Genomic DNA, 22,602 nt, shown 5'->3' on the forward strand with positions numbered 1-22,602 from the left:
TAAATGCTATTCTTCACCCCTTATGCAAATACGCTAAACAGCACCTATTAATACCATTTAAGTACCCCAAATACCTTTTGCAGGGCAATTCGGGGTATCCATAGTGATCCCCCATGTCAGTGCATCTTTTGGGGTGTGTGAGGCTGATTTCCCCAAATCTGACAGGACTTTCCGCGGGGATCTTCGTCCTGTTCGGGATATCGGCGGCCGGCATTCTGACTGCATCCCAACTGAACCTAAGGATGACATTTTACTTCATTCAAATTTTTTTATTTCTCTAACAAACTTTTGGCCTAGGGGTGCTGTGAAAAAATACTGATACTCTAAGGTGCTGAGATTCAAACAAGTTTGGGAACCACTCCCTTAAGGTATTATATGAACAATTAAAAGTTCAGTAATTGGGCGGAATTCAATTGATTACGCGGTCCGGATCTCCCGTCTAAAGTGACGGGAGATCGTGGGCCGCTATTCAATTGTGCCAGCTTTTCGCGCTGCTCGCGCCCAAAGTGGTCGGGTTTAGCCGTGTAAATCGGCTAACCCCGACCAAAGTGCTGGGCGCGATCGCAAAAAGTGCCGTTTGGGCGCCCAAACAGGTCACTTTTCACCAATTTCAGCCCGCCCCCCTCTGGGGCTGCGAGCTGAAATGGAGCGCTAGCAGCGGATCGCGCCTGACAGGAGCAACAATTGAATAGCTCCGTCGGGCGCGAAGGGGGGTAAAATCAATTGAATTCCGCTCATTAACAGAAAGTGAACTAGACAAATACTTATTCCATGACACTCATTTGTTTCAATGGGCAGATAACAGATTCACTTTAAGTACAGATAAAGTGAGCAAAACATATAAAATGAATACTAAATGTGTAACTATGGCCAACAATAAATAAATAAATGCTGCTATTAATCAAGTCATGTCAGTTTATAACCTTTAAAATTCAATCTAAAGGTTAGTCAGAAAGCCTCTGTATAAATTAAAGTCAGGTTGTTAAAATCCTGTAATACTGTTCAACAAATGATCTTTCCCAGAATGAAGATACATTTTCTGTTATACCTACTTCCCCCATCTCACAGCAAAAGCATTTAATGATAAATAGACCCCTAATAAGTGCATGGGATGGAGCTAGAGGATTCTGCGTGGCCGATTATTCAGAGGAATGATGCTGAGATTACTTCAACAAGTTGTAATGAAACTACTCAGCAATGTCATTTAAATGTAAAAAGAAAAAGCACTGCACTGTCCCATGTGTATTAGTGCAGCCCTGGGGTGAGTAAGTGATGTGGGCGTGACTCTGTGTTCCTGCACTTTGGGGAGGGGGCGTCCTGGCCGGTGTCTCCTCCCATCCTGCACTGAGATTTGGACTGGAGGCGGCTGCATTGCATGTTGTGTGTATGTGCTAATTGCAGGAGGGCTGTATCTGTTTCCCCCTACACGGTGTGTGTGACATAGCTGGACCCCCATCACCATGGACTCAGCAGCAGCTGCAGGAAAGGTGAGGACCCCCGTGCTTATACACCCGGATTGCCTGTGACTACTCCACGTGTGCGGCCAGGGGCTGTGCTGCTGCTGCTGCTGGATTTGGCGCCAGTGGAGCGGAAGCCTGTATGCTGTGCGGAATGTATTGCTGGGAGCAGCAATGCTGTGCTCACACTTTACCCCCACTAGTGTTACATCTCCACAACATGCTCTATGCAATCGTCTGTATACATAATATATATCCCTGTAGCTACCGTAGCTACTCTGCTGCTAGTAATTACATTGTACTGAGTATATTCCCTCCAGCATTGTGCAGGTCGCATGGTCCATTGAGTGTTCCATGACAGTACTCTGATTACTAGGAGAATTGTTTTGTAAATCATATTGGAGATATTCTGTTGTGGTGAAGCTGCTGACTTTCTGTAAGTTATTTAGGCCCGTATTAAATTTTTAGTGAAAAGCCGGAATCGGCGAAAAAGTTTCGCCGATGATGTCATTTTGCCATGTGGAAAAGTATCGCCGTATTCAATTAGAAAGACTTTCCGCCTAGGTGGAAAGTCAGTGCAATGTAATAGGCGAAAAAGTTTCGCCTATGAATAGCTGGTGGAAAAAAATGCAGAATTGGGGTGCAATGTTGCGGGAACCCCCGTGCAGCCTTCAGTCCCCCAAAGGTAAACTGCGTCAAATTCTTTTTAAACAAGAACACCCAAAAAAAAAATCACTTTAATTTTGGGGGTGAAAAAAATAATGTTGGGGGACAAAGTTAAAAACTAGCGAACTAGACTCTAGGGGGGTCCCCAAGTATGCCCCATGTGGTTTTTTTTTTTCATTGCAGGTGCTTGCGGCAGATGGGTTTTTCAAGATTTTTTTCAACTTTAGCAACTTTAATATATGCTGGCCCCCATTTTTAAGTACCCCAAATTTGCTGGGATAAGTTATTTTCTGCAAAAAAACCTCCTGAATACTATTCTGCACCACTACAAAAACGCTATTTAGCAGCTATTAAGCCCGTTTAAAAACACCAAATACCTTCAGCAAGCCAAATCGGGGGTAACCATAGCTAACCCCCATATCAGAGCACCTTTTGGGGGGTGTCAGGCTGGTTTCCCCAAATCTGACAGGACTTCCGGTTATTTCAGTTTCTCCGGATCCCGTTTTCGCATACTTTCAAATTGAATATGGGTATACGTAGGCAATACTTTTCCGCATGCAAAACAGGCGAAGTAGGCGGAAAGTCCGGGAGTCGAAAAAGTATCGCGAGTGCGACTCAAATTTAATACGGCTCTTTGTGTTTTTGTTACACACACGGATATATCTATCTGGAAGCAAGGGGCACTCAAACGGACTTTTCACACAATAATACTCAGGAGCTAGAAGGCATTATCTAGCTCCTGAGTATTATTGTGTGAAAAGTCCGTTTGAGTGCCGCTTGCTTCCAGATATACCTTTTATTATGCAGTGCACCTCGGCCGTTGCCCGCTGTATTGGAGTGTCATTCCGTGCATATATATAATTTGCGAGCAGGGCCCTTTTATATCTGTCTGTTACTACCCAGTTTGGTTTTATTAATGTTATTTCAGTTTGTAAAGTGCAATGAATATGCTGCGCTATATAAGAAGCTGTTATTATTATTAATATAGTACTTTCTTGACATTTTTTATTTATTGAGTAGTATAAATATTCTGACATTTTGCAGTGTTATGTTTCTGTGTTTCGCTGCCGAATCCGACATTTTTTATAAATCTATGGGGGGGAATTCAATTGTTTTCGCCAACGGCTGTTAATCATTTCCTGACCGAGCAATTCAATTGTTGTTCTGATTGGGCGCAAATGCTGCGGGCACACAGATTTATGCTTGCACCCTCCTGAGGTGCAGAGCGGAAATTGTCAAAGTTTTGGGCACCGAAACTGCTGCTTGGGCGCGCTGGGTTTACTCGCTTATGTGGCTAAACCTGGTCTATTTCTGTGTGACCTGTGCGAAAAGGCCCAAAATAATTGAATATCACCCCCTGATCTTCTGTCACTTTAGACAGATTGGGTGCCAAAAAAACAATTGAATCGCCCCCTATATTATGATCATAGCTTTATTACTGTGGTATTGGCACTCTTTTTTTTTTTTTTTCCTTATGGGGGGCATCCACTAGACGATTTTATCCCTGTCCAACCTCTTAACGATTTTCCCTTGAAGTTTCCCTTGAAATATGATCTTCCACTCTGAACAATTTGCAAAAGATCTAACAATAAACTATGTTGTTTTAATCTGTGATTGAGAGCTTTCAGCTATAGTGGGCAGATAGTGGTTCATCGTTTGATCGTTCAGCGTGAACGATGTGTAAACGATTTGTAAGCAATCAAGTGAAATTGACCTGCATGTTCAGTCGATGGAGGAGATGATCAAACGACCAGCGGGAGCGCGCATCGTACATCGTTAGAAACAATTACTGCACGATTTGCAAACGATGTTTGAACGATTTTATCATAATCGTTCAACTTTATCGTCTAGTGGATACCCCCCTTTAGTCTCAAGTAACTTTTCTGCTTTAGCCAAGATTTTTATAATGCAACTTTACCAAATCCTTGGGAACATGACTTTTTGTGTGGGCCCTCGTCCCAGCTGGAGCACTGGGGGCAAAAAATATCATCTTAACTTTATAAAAGTCTGGAACAGGACATGGGGGTGTAACTACAGTACACGAGATGCATGGCTGCGTCACTATGCCCGTGCTTTGAACTCCTGCTAAAATACCCTTGGCTTGTTTCATGCATTGGAGGAACCTTCAGCAGCATGCCTTACGATGATATGCATCCATTGTCTGTTAAGCATTCAATGGTTTGCTGGGATGTAGTTAATAGACTGGACTAAATGCCACCGGTCCATATCCCGACGGGGGACTTAAGATAGGCATCGAAATACCAATGTCTATCTTAACCCTGACGCTGGAAGTCAGACAGACCGACACACTGTACCGAACTATGTAAGTCCAGGTATCTTAGCACTTACCCGGGAAAGGTTTAGGTTTAAGGACTCCCGGGGGGACTTAGGGTTAGCGTCCTTCCCCCTTTGGAAGGATTAATTTTAGGGTATTTCATACCCAATATGGTTTGCTAGTGTGTCTGCATGCACAGTGGACAGTGGCAAAAGAGCTCTGCTGTGGACACCGTTTCTCCTCCTTGGTGTACACAGCAGGAGTGATGGCAGCAGCCTGTGGAAAGAAGCTGAAAGACCGGCATTGAATGGTGAAAGGATCTCCATCAGATCAGAAAGATTTATGGTTGCCAATCATTGGTTACTGAGGGCCATCCCAAACAGATATGCCTAATAACTTCTGTGGGTTGTGGGGAACATGTTAATGGTGGGACAGACCTCTGAAATTGAGACGGTCACACCAGAATCGGTATGGTTGGGATGTGTGGTCTTGCATTATTAATCAGAACTTCTCTGTTTCTCTCACACTCCTGCCCAAAAAAACTAGACAGAGACTGTGTGCCAGGATGTATGAAGCAGTGATAAGAGTGGAGAAATTAACCATAGAACCAATCATCATGGAGGTAACATTCATCAAGTGCTTTCTATAAAATGCTAGGTAGAAGCTGATTGGTTGTTATGGGCAACTTCTCCTCTGGTCCACTTCACCGCTCTTTTCACTGCTTCATACATCAACCTCATTGAGCTTTGTTTATTATGGAAAGGGGGCTGCAGGTAGCACCCGCAGGGCAGTGGAGTGGCGGCACCTTTAGGAAAATATTTCCTGTTTGGTAATGCAGATTATAAGGACTAAAGAATGAGCATTTCAACTGTTATGGGGTATTGTGACAATCCAACATAGAGATGCGCAGAAATAATGTTCCCGCTAGGTTGTTTTAACAGGGCGCTGCACCCTGCTCTCCTTCTGGAGGGCAAAAAGTGCCCTGCCCTCAACGCGCTGTGCCCCGCTAAGACAGCCTGCGGGTGCTCTCTACCCGCGGGTCGCAATGTCCCGCGGGTGGGGAAATGTGCAGTGAATTGATGCTGGGCACATGCGCCCGGAATCTATTCTACCTGTCAGCAGGGCTTGGGAGCTGCCCGGCGTGTCCGTAAGGGCCGGGCACGCCCCCAAGAGTAACAAAAAGGGGATGCGTCTTATAGACACGCCCCCTTTTCAATTACTGCACCCCCTTTTCGGGCGCGCACACGGAAGTGTCCTCTCTAGCTCTGGCGCCCTGCCTGCCACCGGAGCTAGAGTGAACACTACAGGAATATTGGTGATTATTGTTCATTCTAGTCACAACCCATGCATTTCCTCTTTCCTGCCTGGGGTGTCACACACTCTGCTCTGGTGCTTCTAGCACATTCAGCTGATGCAACAAACTGCTGAGATACTGAACAGAGGGCCTGATTCAGAGTTGAATGCAATGGCGATTAGATGCTGATCGAGCGATTGTTTGCCAGTGCGCATGCTTATAAGTCGCACGTGCGCAGTGATTGCTTTGTGATTACGAACGCACAGAGGATCCACTCTCAAAGTGAGTGACAGGTAGTCAATGTTTGGGGGATGGTAACGGGGGGGTAGTCAGAAAAACGCAGGCGTGTCTGATTGTTTGAACGCCGTTACATGGGCATGCATAAATTAGCCCTTTGCGATCTCCTACGCAGCATGAGAACCCTCTGCGAGTCAGGATAGCTGCCAAGTCTGCAGCTGGTCAGACCTCCCGCAAGGGCAATATGGCTGCTCAATTTGCGTTGATGTTACAGATATTTACGCAGATAAGCGACATTGTAAGCGTGTAAGAAAGCAGCAGTGGGCGTCCTTATGCTCGGGAGATCTTTGGAACAATTAGCATATTTTTGCAGCTGTGATGTGTATGAAATCGTAGCTGTGATCGCATTAGCGTCCATCTCTGAATCAGGCCCAGAATGTGCTAGAAGCACCAGAGCAGAGAGCGCCACCCCAGACAGGTAAAAAAAACTGCATGGGCTGTGACAGGAGCTGGGTGCTAGAAAGAACACTTGTTGGAGTACTGTATTTTATCACAATGTGTGCAGCCGGAGATCATGGCCGCATACCACGGAGAATTGAATTCTGGTTTTAGTATGGTAGCTATAAATACAATACGTTATATGGTTGTGTAAATGTATCAGTAATGTCCGAATGTCCTACCAGTTACGTTTTGTCCATTGTGAGCCCCACTAGCTCCTAGTGGCTAAGTATAGTCCACACGGTCCAAAACAGTGGTTCATCATGTTTTAAGGACTTCGTTCTGTGGGATAATTACTGACCCAGCAAAATAGATTAACTCATGGCCAATTGGTGGAACTTGAGAACCCCTGGTCTATTTCTACTGCCGCAATGACCTGGGTTATTGCCAGATCTACCCGGGTTGCGTCTCAGCGGAAAAGAGTCCTTGAAAAATAACCCGGGTAACGGGCCGATCTAAATGGCAGGATTGGCTGGCTTCAATAGCGCTTGGAGATGACCTCTCCAAGCGTCCACTGTAATGCCAGGAGACTTGGGTCACGGAACACCAGGGTCTGGTGTGAACAGCTGGACCGGGGAATAATCTGGGTCCAGCGTCCAATGTAAAAAAAGGTAAAACTTGGCTCCTAAGCGTGCTCAGTCCCTGGTCAGTGATCCCACGTTGGAGCCAGGTTTTCGATGGTAAAGAGGTATTAACAGTGTATTTTTTCCCAGATCTCCTAGTTGGTGCACAGGTGTATTCATTACTGTCTGTCACATTTTTAAACTGTTTTGTAGATGGTTCTATTTATCTCCCTTGTGATACTGAATGAGTAAATATGGAAAACATACGCTGTTAGAGGTCCCTGGGGAATGCTGCTCTAGGCCAGAGTTGGCAACTTGTTGCTCTCCAGCTGCTCTAGAACGACACATACCAGCCTGCTCTGCCGCAGTTTTAGCATGCTATGCTGGGATGTGTTGTCTACTCCTTCTCTAGACTGTAGGCCAGGGGTATTCAACATGCGGACCTCCAGCTGCTGTAGAAATACACAGCCCAGCATGCCCTGCCACAGTTATGCTATTTAGGCATGCTAAAGCTGTGCCAGGGTGGGTATGTTGGTAAGTCTAGTTCCACAGAAGCTGGGGGACCTGGTAAGCTCTCATGAGCAGGGTCCTCTATACCAGTATTTTCTAAACTCATGCACTGTTAGTGGTCCCTGAAGAATGTTTTCCAGGTCTCCTCACAGAATCATAAGCAAAATAATTAGCTCCACCTATGGATCTCTTAAAATGTCAGCCAGTAATGAATACACCTGTGCACCAACTAGGAAATATGGAAACCATGCACTGTTATGTGCTCCCTGAGGAATGAGTTTGGGAAACGCTGTTCTATACCTTCAGCCAGGCATCTGCTTCGTCACCCTTGTATATACTTTTCTGTTTTTATGTGTGGTTTGTATTTGGAATGATTTGTCGTTTGTGGGGGTGATGTATCATACTGTCAAGAGAGAAAGTGGAGAAGTTGCCAACAGCAACGAATCAGCTTCTGTCAGTTTATAGAGACTGTTTGATAAATGATAGCTGTGGGCAACTCCACTTTATTTTTCTCAAAGGTCTGATACATCTCCCCGCTTGACAGGTGTTGCAGAGTTTTGTGACACTTTAAAAGTAAAGGAGGATTTTTTTTTTATTGAGGTGAAAATACACAAGCGTATAAAATCTTCTCTCCTACTCCCCCAGCCCTGTTTCAGTTCTGTCTTTGTCTCTTGTAATATGTATGTTCCACACGGTTCAGCACACAAACTGGCTGCCTGCACTAACATTCATTAGAGAATACAAGCTAACAATTCACCGAATCCTAGTTACTGTACAGCAGGGGTGGGGAACCTTTTTTTCTGCCGAGGGCCATTTTGATATATATAACATTATTTGTGGGCCTGGTGCAGGCCACGCCCCCTCCCTGTGACATCATATGGGGGCGGGGCCACAATAGTTGGTGATTACCAAATGATTCCGAGTGCCTTCTATGGCCCCCGGGCAGGAGGTTCCCCATCTCTGCTGTATAGCATACATCCTTGCGAATCTTGGTTCAGCAAACAAGGTGGCCGCATCCACCATGGAAAGGCACCATGCTACCCTTTAACTGTAACTGGTCTGATCTCCCACTTCAAAGGCAAAGCATGGCTGTCAGTTGGTAGCTTCTTATCCTCAACTGGTTGTCGTGATAAATGCTTCCGATGCCAGCATGCCTGAGCACCATGGTTAGCAACTTTTTTATTTTAATTAAAAAAAAAAAAAAAAACAGTGCTGTCTGAAATCTACAATTGCATTCAAGTTTAGACCACTTATCCTTTATATTAAATATAGACGACTTTCGTTATGCAGCCTAAAGCAAGAATTTTACAGTGTAGCATTTTACTTTTGACGGGACTTGTGAACAGTTTAATGAGACTCTTGAAAATCGTGGAGGGGAGTCCTGAAACTATTTTAATAGTGGTGATGTAGGGGAGGAAGTAGCCTTTTGAAAATCAGCATCAAGTTTTCCTAATTAGAACCTATCAGTTCCCAGCTAGAAATGGGGTGATGTGTGTTTCTTCTTTGTTCCTAATCTGTAATTGTGCTCCCCAGAAGCTGGCTCCTTGGGAGTAGAGGTGGAAGCAAAAGAAGAAATGGGGGGAAAAAATTATTTGGCGCACAGCATTCTCAGCAGGGTCGTGGTACAGTCGCACAAAGGCGAAGGAGCTAATGCAGTTTCTCTTCAAAGTAATTTTTTTATTCTTTGTAAAAATGGCTCACAGCTACTCACAAATATTCTTCCATTAAGTCATTAGAATGGTTCGTTTTTATAGTACTTCAATTTAACCTAGACATGGGCGAGTAAATTTCCTTCATGCTGTGCACCTGTAGGTTCTGACGGCCGACCACAGGTGGGAAGATAGGTAACTCGCGTAAGTTGATGCTCCAAATAGTGATATTGAAAGACCAAACTATGTAAGTGTTACACAATGGGACTTAAATTAACATTTGTGCTACTGGCTCTGGAATCATGCAATGCCAAATGCAGAAAAGCAAAGTACTGACCCCTGTTTATTTGTACACCATAAAGGATTTAGTAAATATAAGGCAAAAGAGGTCCACTAGCGTAAATTACGTCATTCTTTGTGAGGATCTGGCCACTCACCGTACATTGTGATTGAGCAAAGGTTCTCAAACTCTGTCCTCAGGACCCCAAACAGTGCATGTTTTCCAGGTCTCCTCAAAGAATCCCAAGTAAAATAAATAATTGGCTCCGCCTGTGGATTTTTTAAAATGTGTCAGTGAGTAATGAGTACACCTGCGCACCTGCTGGGTGACCTGGAAAATGTGACCCCCTGTGGGGTCATGAGGACAGAGTTTGAGAACCACTGCGTTAGGGGACCGAAAGAAGCATCTGGTTCGTTACTGTGTTTTTGTTTTATGCAGGGATGGTCATCACAAAATAGCTAAGTCCCTAAATAAAACAATACACCGCAAGATGGCCATTCGAATAGTGGTAAAGATGCCACCATCGCACCTTCCTTTTGCAATAGCATGTAGCTGTCGCAAGGACAGTAGTCAGTGGTTTGCCATAATTAGCTCCACCTGTGGATCTTTTAAAATGTCAGTGAGTAATTTATCACCTGTGGATCTGCCAGGAGACCTAGAAAAAGTGAACTGTGTGGGGTCATGAGGACCGAGTTTGAGAACCACTGCTCTAAGGAGTTGTTTGGTTGCCTTTTTGTGCTCCACCAGGTCCATTCCCCAGCAAGTCTAATCTGAAGAACTCGCTAAACCATCCAAACGATAATAGTTCTGGGCAGTGTAATAACATCGTTACACCAACTCCAGTAAACATACGCACCGTTCTCTCATGAAAAATATACTCAAGCTTACTTAATCATTCTTGGGGGACACTGGGGGTTTTTCCATGAAATATACGACACAATACATATAAATAAAATTTCACATAACCGCTAACATTTTAGTATGCTGCTAAACGATTGTAGTATATTAATGTAACAGTGAGTTTAGATCAGGGCTTGACACATTTTTCTAAAATCTAGGAGCCAGGATGAAAGTGTAGGAGCCAGACCATGGTCCCCCCAAAACAATTACAGGAGTGAGTGAGGAGCACAGCTCTGTGTGTTATGCAACTGTTATACACACTATACTAGTCCACAAAATGTATGCAGTTGAATGGATACAGTAAAATGGAGGCCTCTGCACAGCTCCCCTGCTCCACCCTCCAGTAATAACGGACCACATTTCACATAAAATAATGGTGCCAGAAAGTACAACAAATTCCCCACTATCCCTCTGAAGCCGCTCCGCAATCCCTGGCCACGCATAGACCCTACTACCGGAGAGCTCTATGCAGCCGGAGATAGGAGACCGTAGACAGCTGGGACGTACAGAAAAATCAGCGTAGACTGGACAGACAGCAGGAATCAGAGCAGGCCAGGATGGGGAGGAGTCGCCAGTGCAGGCCGGGATGGACAGAGGCACAGCAGACAGCGCAGGTGAAACTTATCACATGCACTCCTGTGCATGATCTGAACACTGCAATACTATAGGCACGAATCTCCGCCAGAGCTGATCAGGATCTGCTTCCTCCCTCACTGCAAAATCTGGTAGCCATGGCTACCTGGCCCCCTGGATTTGTCGAGTCCTGGTTTAGATGATGTAGTTAATGTTTGTAACTGGTTCTATGTGGAATATGATGGAAAGAGTTACCCAGGTGAGATCAAGGACATCAGAGATTTGCGAATACTTAGGGAGCACAAGGTAGCAAGCTGGCAGCAACTGGAAATGGCCATCACCACCAGATGAAATATTTTGTACATCTTCACAGATAATCAGGGAGATAAATAGGCCTACATTGATTAATTCACGTGAATTTCTACAGGTTTGAGTAATTTGTATCAGAGCCCTTTGACTGGGGGATAGAAATGTAACGTGAGTCGCATGTTAAAATTTATTTTAAGTATAGTTTGTATTCAGTTTATTGTTTGTGCCAATAATAAGTTTTTAGTGTCTTGAAAAAAAAAAAAAAAATTAGGTGGGTAGGTTTAAATGTCTCCTCGGTTCCTAGGTCAATTATGTTTTAACATGAGTCGCACATATAAACAATAAAATGTAACCAAGAGTGTACATTTTTGTTTTCTGCTTCTAAGCACTAATTCTGACTACACATATATTGTCATATTTTTAAAATGTTGAATTTTGGCTTCATTTTTGTGTGTGGTGCATCTAAACTTCTAAATATTAATGTGACATGTAACATAAGTCGCTTGTAATGACCCCTTGGGTATAATGAGGGACCTTGGCACTTACAAATCTGGTGCTTTAACTCCTCCTCCTCCTCTATACTTAAGTGGTACCAGAAGTGCTCAGGTCATGAGGAATAGCAGCTGGATCATGAGGTGGGCTGTGGGGAATTTTTTGGTTCTCGCTGCAGTGTTTAATCCAGGAGTTAACAACTGGGACGCTGACTACCTCAGCAGGACTTGGATAAGTTGGTGTCCAGGTAGAACCACAAGGTAAAGAGCTGTTGCTACAGGAATCCCAGGGAGATGCTATGATAGTTCCCTGGCAATATCCTCTCATTTACCTGTACCTTCAGGTAACCATTCTACCTGTGGTTTTCAAAAAGATAACATAAGAAACGTGTATCATTCTAGTTGTTCTGGACTGGCCTGGCCCTTTACAACAGTTATCTGTACCTTGTCTGCCTCTAATGGCGGGTACACACTACACGATATGCTCCCTGAGCGATATCGTGTAGTGTGTCCCCGGCAGGCTGTGCTCAATGTCGTTCATGACATTGAGCACAGCCGCTGAACGATATCATTAACGATATCGTTCAGTGCCGGGCTCTCTCCCCCATTCCCTGACATGCAGCAACCTGACGAGATCGTCAGGTTGGCCTGCATGTCAGCCCGATGAACGATGATGACGAACGACCCACGGGAACGCGTGTCGTCGTCATCGTTCATCTTTTTGGGGTTAAAAATGGACGATAAAGTGGACGACTGAATGATAACTATATCGTTATCGTTCAGTCGTCCACTTTATCGCCCAGTGTGTACGCACCATAATGGTGTGGCTATCGAGGCTATGACTGTGCTGAAGGCGATGAAGCTGGTTTCTGCCATTATCATTGGGCCTGGAAGACCTGTATTTCCTGTGAGCAGGAGAAGAATCCCACATCATCCTTTAGGTTTGTTTAGTGCTTTTTGTTTTGCTAGAGTGGCTTGATGTGGAGTTGTGCGCTGGGTCCCTGAAGGTACAGCATTTTTGCTTTTCTTTCAAGGAAATGCTGGCTCTCCGTTCAGAGGTTTGGAAGGGGATTCTTTATGTACAGGCTCCTTTCTTTACTCCAGTTGTGCTGCCATACTCAGGAATTGCAACATTTACCTTTTGGGCCCCTGGCCTTGATAGACTCGACACTGCATACATGGCCATTTCCATAGTACAAATAGTGCCAGGGTTGGGATCTCTTTCCTGACCATACCTATTTTTTTTCAATGAAGTCATGGCTGTCCTAAAGACTAAACCCTCCTTTTAACACTAGGTTGTTTCCAGATTCCCTTTGATTTTAGGAAATTGACTTGACTATTCAACAGGATGGTATTGTGGATCAGGAGGGTTCTCCTCAATGTTTGGATGTGATCAGGGCTTACAGAATGTATGTGTGCAACACTAAAAAGGCTCATGCCCTGTTAATGCTGCTTTCAGCAAGTCCTCATTCTGACCTAGGTTTTTGAACACTATTTCATGCCGTATCACAGCTGCTCACAGCCTTTTCACACTGTACCTTATGCCCGGGCTATTCCCCATTTACACTGAACCTGCGCCAGCCCTGCAAAACAGTGTATGTCCTAACAAATGTAATTTTCTTCAGCACACAAAGATGAGGTCATGAAAAGTGGGTGGTGACTGCTCTACAGCCGCCCATTAGCTAGAAAAAAGTGGGGTTCCCCTATAAAAGCGCAACCAGCACCGAGCTTTTCTGGGCCGGTTTTGGTTTTGAAAACAGGAGGGGGGGGGGGGGAGAGAACGTAGGGTTCCCCTATATTTTCATTAACCAGCACTGGGCTCAGTGAGCCAATCCTGGTTTGGTTTTGGAAATACAAAGCATAAAATGAGTAGTGGTCCCCTGTATTTTCCACAACCAGCACGGGACTCTTTCTAGTGGGGGTATACTGGCACAGCTGGGGGACTCAAAGCATTATCAGACCGTAGATCCCTGTGGTGGTGGGGACCCCCCACTAGAGGGGTTCAGACTGGTAGCCCGGTACTATCCCCGGCACCCCTGGTCGGTGGGTGCCAGGTTGACTGTAAAAAAAAAAAAAAAAGATTCAATAGTGTCTGTTACAGTGGAACTAGAAGTCCCAGCAAACCTTCACCACATGCTGGTACTTGGAGAACCACCAGTACCAGCATGTGGGGAATTAAGGGCCCGCTGGTATCTCCTAGTTCACCTGCAAAAGAAATAATATAACTCCTTTTATAGGATGTTAATTCTGATGCCCCCTACCAATCTGAAGAATAAGTCAGTTATAGTCCATGTCTTTCAAAATGGTGATATTGGGCTCAGAAGAGATGAAGGAAACCAGATCATCAAAGCTCAGAAACACAATTGGTGTGTAGGCATGCATAGGATGAATTGCAGTGCAGTCATACAGCATGTGTATTTTCCAGGTAAATTTGTACACTTCTGTTAATGGTAGGACCCACCTACATTCATAACCTGTGTCCCTGTAATCAGGGAAAAAAAAAATAAAGTTGGACAGCTTCAAAGTGAATATGTACATATGTGTGTGTGTGTGTATATAACACACATACGTATGTACGTACGTACGTACGTGTGTGTGTGTGTGTGTGTATATATATATATATATATATATTTTTTTTTTTAATAGTGTATATGTATGTTCTTACGCATACTATATTCTATTCATCTGTATACTACTACATGGTTTTGGGATAGTTTTATTCTACAATTTCTGTGTGCACCTTAGGCTAGCAATGTCACAAGTGGGGAAAACACCACATTTTAATCATGACACTTGGGAGGTGCTATCTCTTGATATTTAACCTGTTCTGTGCTTCATCAATCTGCAGAAACGTATCCTTCGTCCCAAATACATCACAGAAGACCTGCAGAAGATTTTTACTGAAGACGACGATCTAGAGAGTGGTGTGTTCGAAGGGTTTACACAGAAAGAGACGGACGATCAGGTAGGAAGTAAAAGTTACTGACACTAAACATCTTCTATGCATACATCGCAATAAATCACATATCAGAGCAGCTACTTAAATAGGTGCAGTAACTCCTTGGGGAAGGACTCAACATGGAATCGGAATGAAACACCGCCGGCCGCATGGTTCGATTCCCGGCAGCGCCTGGCCGACCAAAGCAGAGTTCCCGGCAGCGGAAGCCCGACAGCGCTGGAAATCCCGATCGTCGATAGGTAAGTACTTACTAACCTAACCTGACCCCCTAACCCTCCTTAGGGGTGCTTAGCCCTAACCTCCCCCCCAAGTGCCTAACCCTAATCCCCCCCCCCCCATCCCCGCTAAACCTAAATCCCCCGGGGGGGGGGGGGGGGGGTTGGCTAGCCCTCCCTCCCCCCTGCCTAAACCCTCCCGGGGGCTGCCTAACACTAAGTCCCCCTCCCCGGCGTCGGGGAAATGTCAGGCGTCTACATCTAGACGCCGGGCATTTCACCCTCGGCGGAATATGACAGTTGGGGAGCCGGCTGCCGGTATTAAGGCAGCCGGCTTCCCGATTGTATACCCTCAACATTGCATGAGGGTGGGGGGGGGCGGCTTGGCTCTTGAGATATCCCTCCTAACGGCTAGGGGTTTCTCCAGCTCTGTGGTCCAGACCAAGCTTGGGCCTGTAAACCGGCTTCAGCCAGGATTTATCACAGAATATGGCATACATATTTCCAATGGTATGCTACGAGAAACTATGACCCTCAAGTTTTTAAGATGTCTAGATTTCTTGCCTTTGTTCAGGCCGGATTGGATCTGTGCCTCCGCCTAGTATCTCTGAAAATTCAGGTCTCTGCTTTGTCCATCTGGTTCCAGCGCAGACTTGCTCCTATACCGGATGTTCACACCTTCCTGCAAGGTGTTCTACGTATACACCCTCCATTTATCCCTCCTGTGGCTCCATGGGATTTAGCAGTGGTGCTCCAAGCACTTCAGGAACCTCCATTCGAAGAAGACTGTTCTGCCTATAGCATCTGCCCGTAGGGTATCGGATTTAGGGGCGCTTTCATGTCGCTCCCCCTTTTAATCTTTTATCAGGACAGGGCGATTCTTAGAACACGCCCGGGCTTCCTTCCCAAGATGGTTTCTCCTTTCCACCTAAATTAGGAAATTGTGGTTCTGGCCTTTCAATCACCAGACCTCTCGGCAGGTGAGGCCTCTTTGGATGTGGTCCGTGCTCTGAAGATCTACATGGACCTTACTACATCCATCAGGAAATCTGACTCCTTCGTCCTATATGGATTCCACAAGAAGGGATGGCCAGCTAACAAACAGAGACTCTGACCAGATGTATTCGCATTATCTCACAGGCTTACACGCAGTCTGGCCTTCATGTGACGGCTACGGTATACACTCATTATACTCGTGGGTCCCTCATGGGCAGCCTGGCGTGGCGCCTCAGCTGAACAGCTATGCAGGGCGGCCACCTGGTCTTCTTGCCACACCTTTCTTAGGTTTTATGCCTTTGCTATATTTGCCTTTCAGGATGCTTCCTTCGGGCGTAGGGTTCTCCTAGCAACTCAGGAGCTTTCCCGCCCTTGAACAACTGCTTGGGACATCCCCATTGTCTCCATGTGGAGCCCTATGGACCCTGAAGAAGAAAAGGAGAGTTGTGGTAAAACTTACCTTTTGTTAACTTTCTTCAAAGTCCATAGGGTCCACAGGGCACCTGCCATGACGCACCTGGCCTCTATAGGTTTCTGCTCTTGGTCACTTGTTTGTTTCTCTGTGTGAGAGTGTGATTCTTCAGTGTACCAGTCTTCCTTCTCTCGTCTCCTGCCTTGGGCTTGTTAACAAAACTGAGTTGCCTCAGGCTGTGGACGTGGTATAGGGGGTAGGACCGGGGCATCCTGGGATTGAAAAGCTTTGCTGTTCGTGTCCGGTCCTCCAGGGCCCACCTAAACCCCATTGTCTCCCTGCAGACCCTATGGACTTCGAAGAAAGGGCTAACGAAGGCACGATTTACCATAACTCTCCTTTTATCATACTAGGCAATGTATCTGTCAGTGTTTGTGCTGCTCAGTAAATAGCCAAAATAAAGGACCTGTTGCAGACAAATGTTGGCGGCGTGTTGCCATTGGCCATCTCTAACCAAGTTACAGTTGTACATTTTGAAAGGACTTTTTCTCTCTGAGGTTTGTAATGTGACTGTAACCTGTCTGCATCCAAAGTCCCTTTATTGTTTAGGCTCCCAGGTCTTCCTCTGAACCCTTCCACCCTATATATGGCAGTAACTGCTTCAGATAGCATTCTCTGCACCTGTGATGCAGTCACTGAGTGGGTGTGTCTAATGAACTGGCCTCTCGGTGTGTGTTTGATTTATAATTTTTATATTCACATTTTTACACCCCTCCATAAAGTTTGATAGAAGCCATCTTCTGGGTTGGTATTGCACAGCCCACAGGATGGCCCTCACCCAATGCTAATTACCAGAGTAGAAGTAAGTAGAGCGGGTTCTCTAGAATGATTGTGTGTACTAATCTTTATGCTCTAGGCTTAGGCACTGCTGTTAATACAGACTTTTGGAAACCTCCATGTTGGTGCACTCTATACAATGGTGGACCAGCCTCGTTTAATCAGCCACCACCTCCCTGACTCGTATTTCTGATCGCTCACACTGCCACAGACCCAGTCCAGACTAGGTAGCATTCAGTGTGGCCTCCCCCACCAAGTGTCCTTACTCTCTTTTACCATTTCATTAGATTCTGCAGGATACTATACAGATTTTCTACCCATTGGTTTCCCTGTAACTGTATTTTTAAACTTATCCCAAGAAGCAAAAGATATTAAGTGTTATAGTGTAAAGCAACAGTGCACTGAAAAAAATATATATATATATCTATATCTATATATATATATATATATAGATAGATAGATAGATAGATAGATATAGATATAGATTTACAAGGTTAATACAGAATAGTGTCAAAATAAAGGAGACTTAAAAATGGAAAACTCGTGTCACTTAGACCAATCTATTTGTCAGTGAAGTTGGAATAGAAAGGCATTCGTCTCTGTAGTCTGGCCTCAGCCAGCAGGTGCTGGTCTGATTTGTGATGTGGAGATTTGGGGATCTATGTACTAAGACTTGCAGAGAGAAAGTGGAGATAAAGTACCAAGCAATCAGCTTCTAACTGCCATGTATAGACTGTGTGATCTATGTACTAAGCCGTGGACGGAGATAAAGTACCAACCAATCAGCTCCTAACTCATTTTTCAAACACTGTCTGTGACATGGCAGTTAGGAGCTGATTGGCTGGTACTTTATTTCCGGCCACTTTATCTCCATCCAAGGACTACTAAATAGATTTCTTAGTTTGAAAAGTGACAGGAGCTGGTTGGTACTTTATCTCCATTTACTTTCTCTCTCCAAGGCTTAGTAAATAGACCCCTTATAGTGCACAGATCCCTTGGTTATCATTAGTCTCCATATACAGCTCTACCACAGAAAACTAAGGGCCATATTCAATTTGGAGCGAAATGTCGGAATCGCCGATGACTTCATTTTCGCATGTTTCAATTATCCCTGTACCTGCGAAAAGTCTTTGAAAAAAAAAACGGGGACAAGTTTTCACCATGGTTGACATGGTGAAAAAAAACTGCGGAATTGGGGTTTAGAGGTGCAGGCTTAAAAAAAAATAGCCTGCACCCCTGGGAATGTCATGGCAGGTGTTTCCTTCATTGCGGTAGTAGCGGCAGGTGCATTTTTGCTGAATTTTTCAAAATCATTTTAGGGACTTAAAAATGCTTACCCCCATTTTCATGTACCCCAAATTTGATAGCAATAGTTATTTTTACCAAAAAAATAAAAAATCGAAGTGCTATTCTTCACCCCTTCTTCATAGCCGCAAATATGCACCTGCCGCGGCTATTAGAAACCCTGACTTCCTTCAGCAGGTAAAAATGGGGGTACCCATAGTGATCCCCAGGTCCAGACATCTTTAGGGGGGTCCCTGGAATATTTCCCATAAATTCCCGTTTTTTGGCGATACTTAGCTTTCCGCCAGCTCCCGTTTTCGTTGATTTTTTATTGAATACGGTGATAATGCGGGCATGCGCACGATACTTTATCCCCGGAAAACCTGCGATGTGTAGCGAAAAGTCCAGCACGGACTTTTCGTTCTCAAAGTGAATATGGCCCTAAATCTCACAAAAATTGACAAACTAAAAGATTTTTTCTTACAAATGCAATGTATGGTGAGAACCCAATCCAGCTTAGCTGACCAAGCAGCTGTGTAATAAATGGTGCACCTAATTTGATTGGCTGCTGCTTTTATCCAATCAGGGAAATCATGTACTTTATGCATATTAAGTGGGAGTTTTCAATCTCCTGCCCAGTAGGGATGGCCATCAGAATGGTTACCAGCGATGGCAAAATATAAAATTGCCATCAATGGTAATCAACTATGCAATGGATGACCATCGATGGCTTCACCAACCGATGGTCATCCCTGTTCTATGACTAACTGGCCCGTGGGCCAATCTGGGGCGTGGATTCGTGGATGTCTGGTGAGAAAAACATTCGACATTGGCCAGAAACAATCGATGATTACGAATCATCGATGGCCATCCCTACTGCTCAGTTAACACTGCCAGTGCTGACCACCTTCACTTCTGGATTACGGTGTGCTAATGGTGGGAGATCCTATAGCATGTACTACTACCGTGTCATGATCTGGAATAGTTGCTGTTACTGTATATAATGTCTTGGTCGCAAGGTGATAGACAGATGTCTCACTGAATGTACACAACATGCTAGACCACTCATTCTTATAGGTGACTAATAATAAAATAACTCTCTGCTTAGGACGTCAGCGATGATTATCATAAAGACGATGTGCTATCTGATAGTGAGAAGGAAACCACGCCACCTAAAAAGAGAAGGTTTGGTCTGCGTGTTGCCCTGCAGTTCCCGAACAAGGAGAAAAAGTCTTCCAGTCTTCCTCCTAAACCAAAGACGGAGCTGCAAGCCAGAAAGAGGTCTGCCAAGGGGAAGAAGCCACAGAGCGGCAATGATGTAAAACTTCAATCTGCTTCCGGGAGAGAAAATGACAAGTCTAACCAGGAAAACTCCAGCGCGCTGCTTAAAAGGGCCATGAACATTAAAGAAAACAAAGCTGTGGTGAGTTCCTGTATTAAAAGATGAATTCACCCAGAGACAAGATTCTGTGCGATAACTTATACAAATATTGGGGGAGATTTATCAAAGCTTGGAGAGAGGAGCTGATTGGTTGGTACTTTCTCTGTCACTTTAAAGGCTGTGTTTGAAAAATGACAGGAGCAAATTGGTTGGTGCTTTATAATCTAGTTTTATCACTCACAACGAGTGATTAAAACTTGTTGCATCTGATAATGGTGCTCTAGCCAATCAGCTCCCAACTGTCATCTGTTTGAAAAATTACAGTTGGAAGCAGATTGTGTATGATAAATGGTTCTCCAGCCAATCTGCTCCCAACTGTCATTTTTCAAACTGATGACAGTTGGGAGCTGATTGGCTGGAGCAAAATTTTTATATATATATATATATATATATATATATATCTCTTTCTCTTTCCCCCCCATGGTGTGTCTCCTATTAAATTAAAGGCTATTGCAAAGGTTCCCCAACAGTTCTGGTTTTAGAGATATCCATAGTTGACACAGGTGACTTAATTAGTACCTCAGTCAATTTGACTTGAGCACAGGTGGTTAACCATGGATATCTCTAAAGCCTGAACTGATATATCAGCCTTGAGGACTGCGTTTGGGAACCTCTGCGCTAATGTTTTAGTTTGGCATATGGCTGATACAGTCAGCGGTTTGGGCCAGCGGAAGGTAATCGTGATTGGCTGTCATATCTTGAAAATTTAGCAGTACGAGGCAGCCATGTTATGGGATGAGCCTTTATTCAGGCTTATCAAATCACAAAGTGCCTCGTGCATTTCCATGCTGTCAATGATTCCTAATAAATTGATAGGCTGCATTGTCATGAATGTGGATGTCTGCTTGAGTACATACTGTGTACAGATACAGCGGCCTTACGTCCTCTGCTCTCCAACTGCACCATGGTTCTAGTACAAGCAATCACGATAAGGCGGACTCCATGGTGATAGGTAGTGCAAATCAGGGCCGTAACTAGGATAGTGCGACCTGTGCCATGGCGCAGGGCAGGGGGCGCTGTTTGGGCCTGTCAATTTTCCTGTTTATTATCATTCTCACTTGTAGCTTCCTCCTTCGTTTATCCCCAGCATCTCCTGGCCACCCCTATCTCTTCCCTGGCCCTTCCCCATGAGGCCAAGGCCCTTTTTCAGGAGCACTATCTTATGTCCTCATTTAAAAAAATGGAGAGAGGGATGGGGGGGGGGGGTTTCCAACCGCCACTGCCCTCTGGCACAGGGCACAAAAAACTCTATTTACGGCTCTGGTGTGAATATTGTGCATAACTGTAACCCCTCTTACTATTCTGTTTATTTCAGCTGGCCCAGCTTCTTGCAGAGCTGAACTCTGTGCCTGAACTGTTTCCAATGAAAACTACTACTCCCTCTGTAAGTTCAACAGATAGGTCGGTTATATAGGATTTCACTCTGAAGCAAGGTAAAATAATGTATGTGGTTACTTTCTTTATTTAGAAGCAGAAAAAAACAAGCCGGAGATCATTTTCTGAAGGCCCGATTGAAAGGCGCACTAATCCAACAAGGAGCGCACGGCCGCCAGAGAATTTTGCTTTGGAAACGTTTACAGTATCGGCTATGCAGTTTGCAGAGCATCTCCAAAAGTATGGGAAGAGAGGTTTCCTGAAGCGCACTTTGAGTGATGTAAGTGTCCATTATATAAAGGGCCATTCAGTGCCAAACCTTTTAAGAATATGTGTAAGATTCACACACAAAAAAACAAGTTACACAACCTCATTCATTGTCTGGGTGCTGTAAGCTTTTATAATTAGAATAAAGGTACTCATTACGCTGCATATACAGCTTCAGGTGCTACATTAAAGTGGACCATTGGTGGTTTTTGTGTGTGTTTTTAATTTATTACACATGTAACTTGCACTGTACAACCGGCAGCCTCCCTTGGCACAGTTTGTATATGTGCCTACGCACATGTGGGCAAGTTGTACATGGTTTGTATGTCAGAATGGTGACTTCTGGATTGCAAAACTTTAGCATGTCCTAATGGGAGCAGCTGGCCAGATCAGAGGTGTTTATTCCAGGATAGTTTCCCCCATGCACTTTTTACACCCACTTAAACCACTTAATTTCCACTCTGGTCTGAATATGTAAATGAGTAGATTGGAGAGGGCATAATTACCAGTCCTTAGGAGGTTGTGTGTGATGTCATCTCTATGCTGTTGACATTCAGATCTACCTCTCTCTCCTCACTCATATCTCCAGCTGTCTCTCTATTTCAATGTCCCAACGCTTTTATAAACTTTAACATGTCTAAGACTGAGATGATAATACTCCCAGTCTCTTGAATACCGTAATCTCCCACGATTTCTTTATCTATTGAAAGCACCACCATCTCATCGAGCCCGCAAGTACACGGTCTTGGAGTCTATCCTTGACTCCTCCCTCTTCTTCAAACCAAACATTCAGTACCTCTCACAGTCCTGCCGTTTCCCTCAAGAATATCTCCAGGATTAGATTCTTTCTCACCCTAGAAGGCCTCTAAGACTCTCATCCACTCACTGATCATCTCCAAACTGGACTACTGCAACCTCCTCTTATCCGGCCTCCCTGACTCCTCACCTGTCTCCGCTACAGTCTGTCTCCTATTAATATTGCTGACCTCCTCTCCTGTCACGCTCCAGCCCGCCCACTTTGCTCCACCCTTGAATGCTGCCTCCCCTCCCAGCTGATTACTTCCTCCCACTCTTACCTCCAACGCACGCAATTACTTACAGCACTCTTGTACACC

General features: G+C 44.7%; 1 protein-coding gene across 1 annotated transcript in view; it reads left to right on the forward strand.

Annotated features, from left to right (window-relative positions):
• The first annotated feature begins 1,295 nt into the window (after positions 1 to 1,295).
• CDCA7L (cell division cycle associated 7 like) overlaps positions 1,296 to 22,602 on the forward strand; it is a 32,953-nt gene continuing 11,646 nt past the window's right edge. Inside the window, exons 1-5 of the mRNA XM_088457376.1 lie at positions 1,296 to 1,487; positions 14,551 to 14,667; positions 19,514 to 19,828; positions 21,162 to 21,230; positions 21,315 to 21,500. Of these exons, the coding sequence (XP_088313502.1) occupies positions 1,461 to 1,487; positions 14,551 to 14,667; positions 19,514 to 19,828; positions 21,162 to 21,230; positions 21,315 to 21,500 (714 nt within the window). The 5' untranslated portion in view covers positions 1,296 to 1,460. The remainder of the gene's footprint in view (positions 1,488 to 14,550; positions 14,668 to 19,513; positions 19,829 to 21,161; positions 21,231 to 21,314; positions 21,501 to 22,602) is intronic.

This window comes from Taudactylus pleione, unplaced genomic scaffold, assembly GCF_031769625.1.
Source record: "Taudactylus pleione unplaced genomic scaffold, aTauple2 ptg000758l, whole genome shotgun sequence".
NCBI lineage: Eukaryota > Metazoa > Chordata > Amphibia > Anura > Myobatrachidae > Taudactylus > Taudactylus pleione.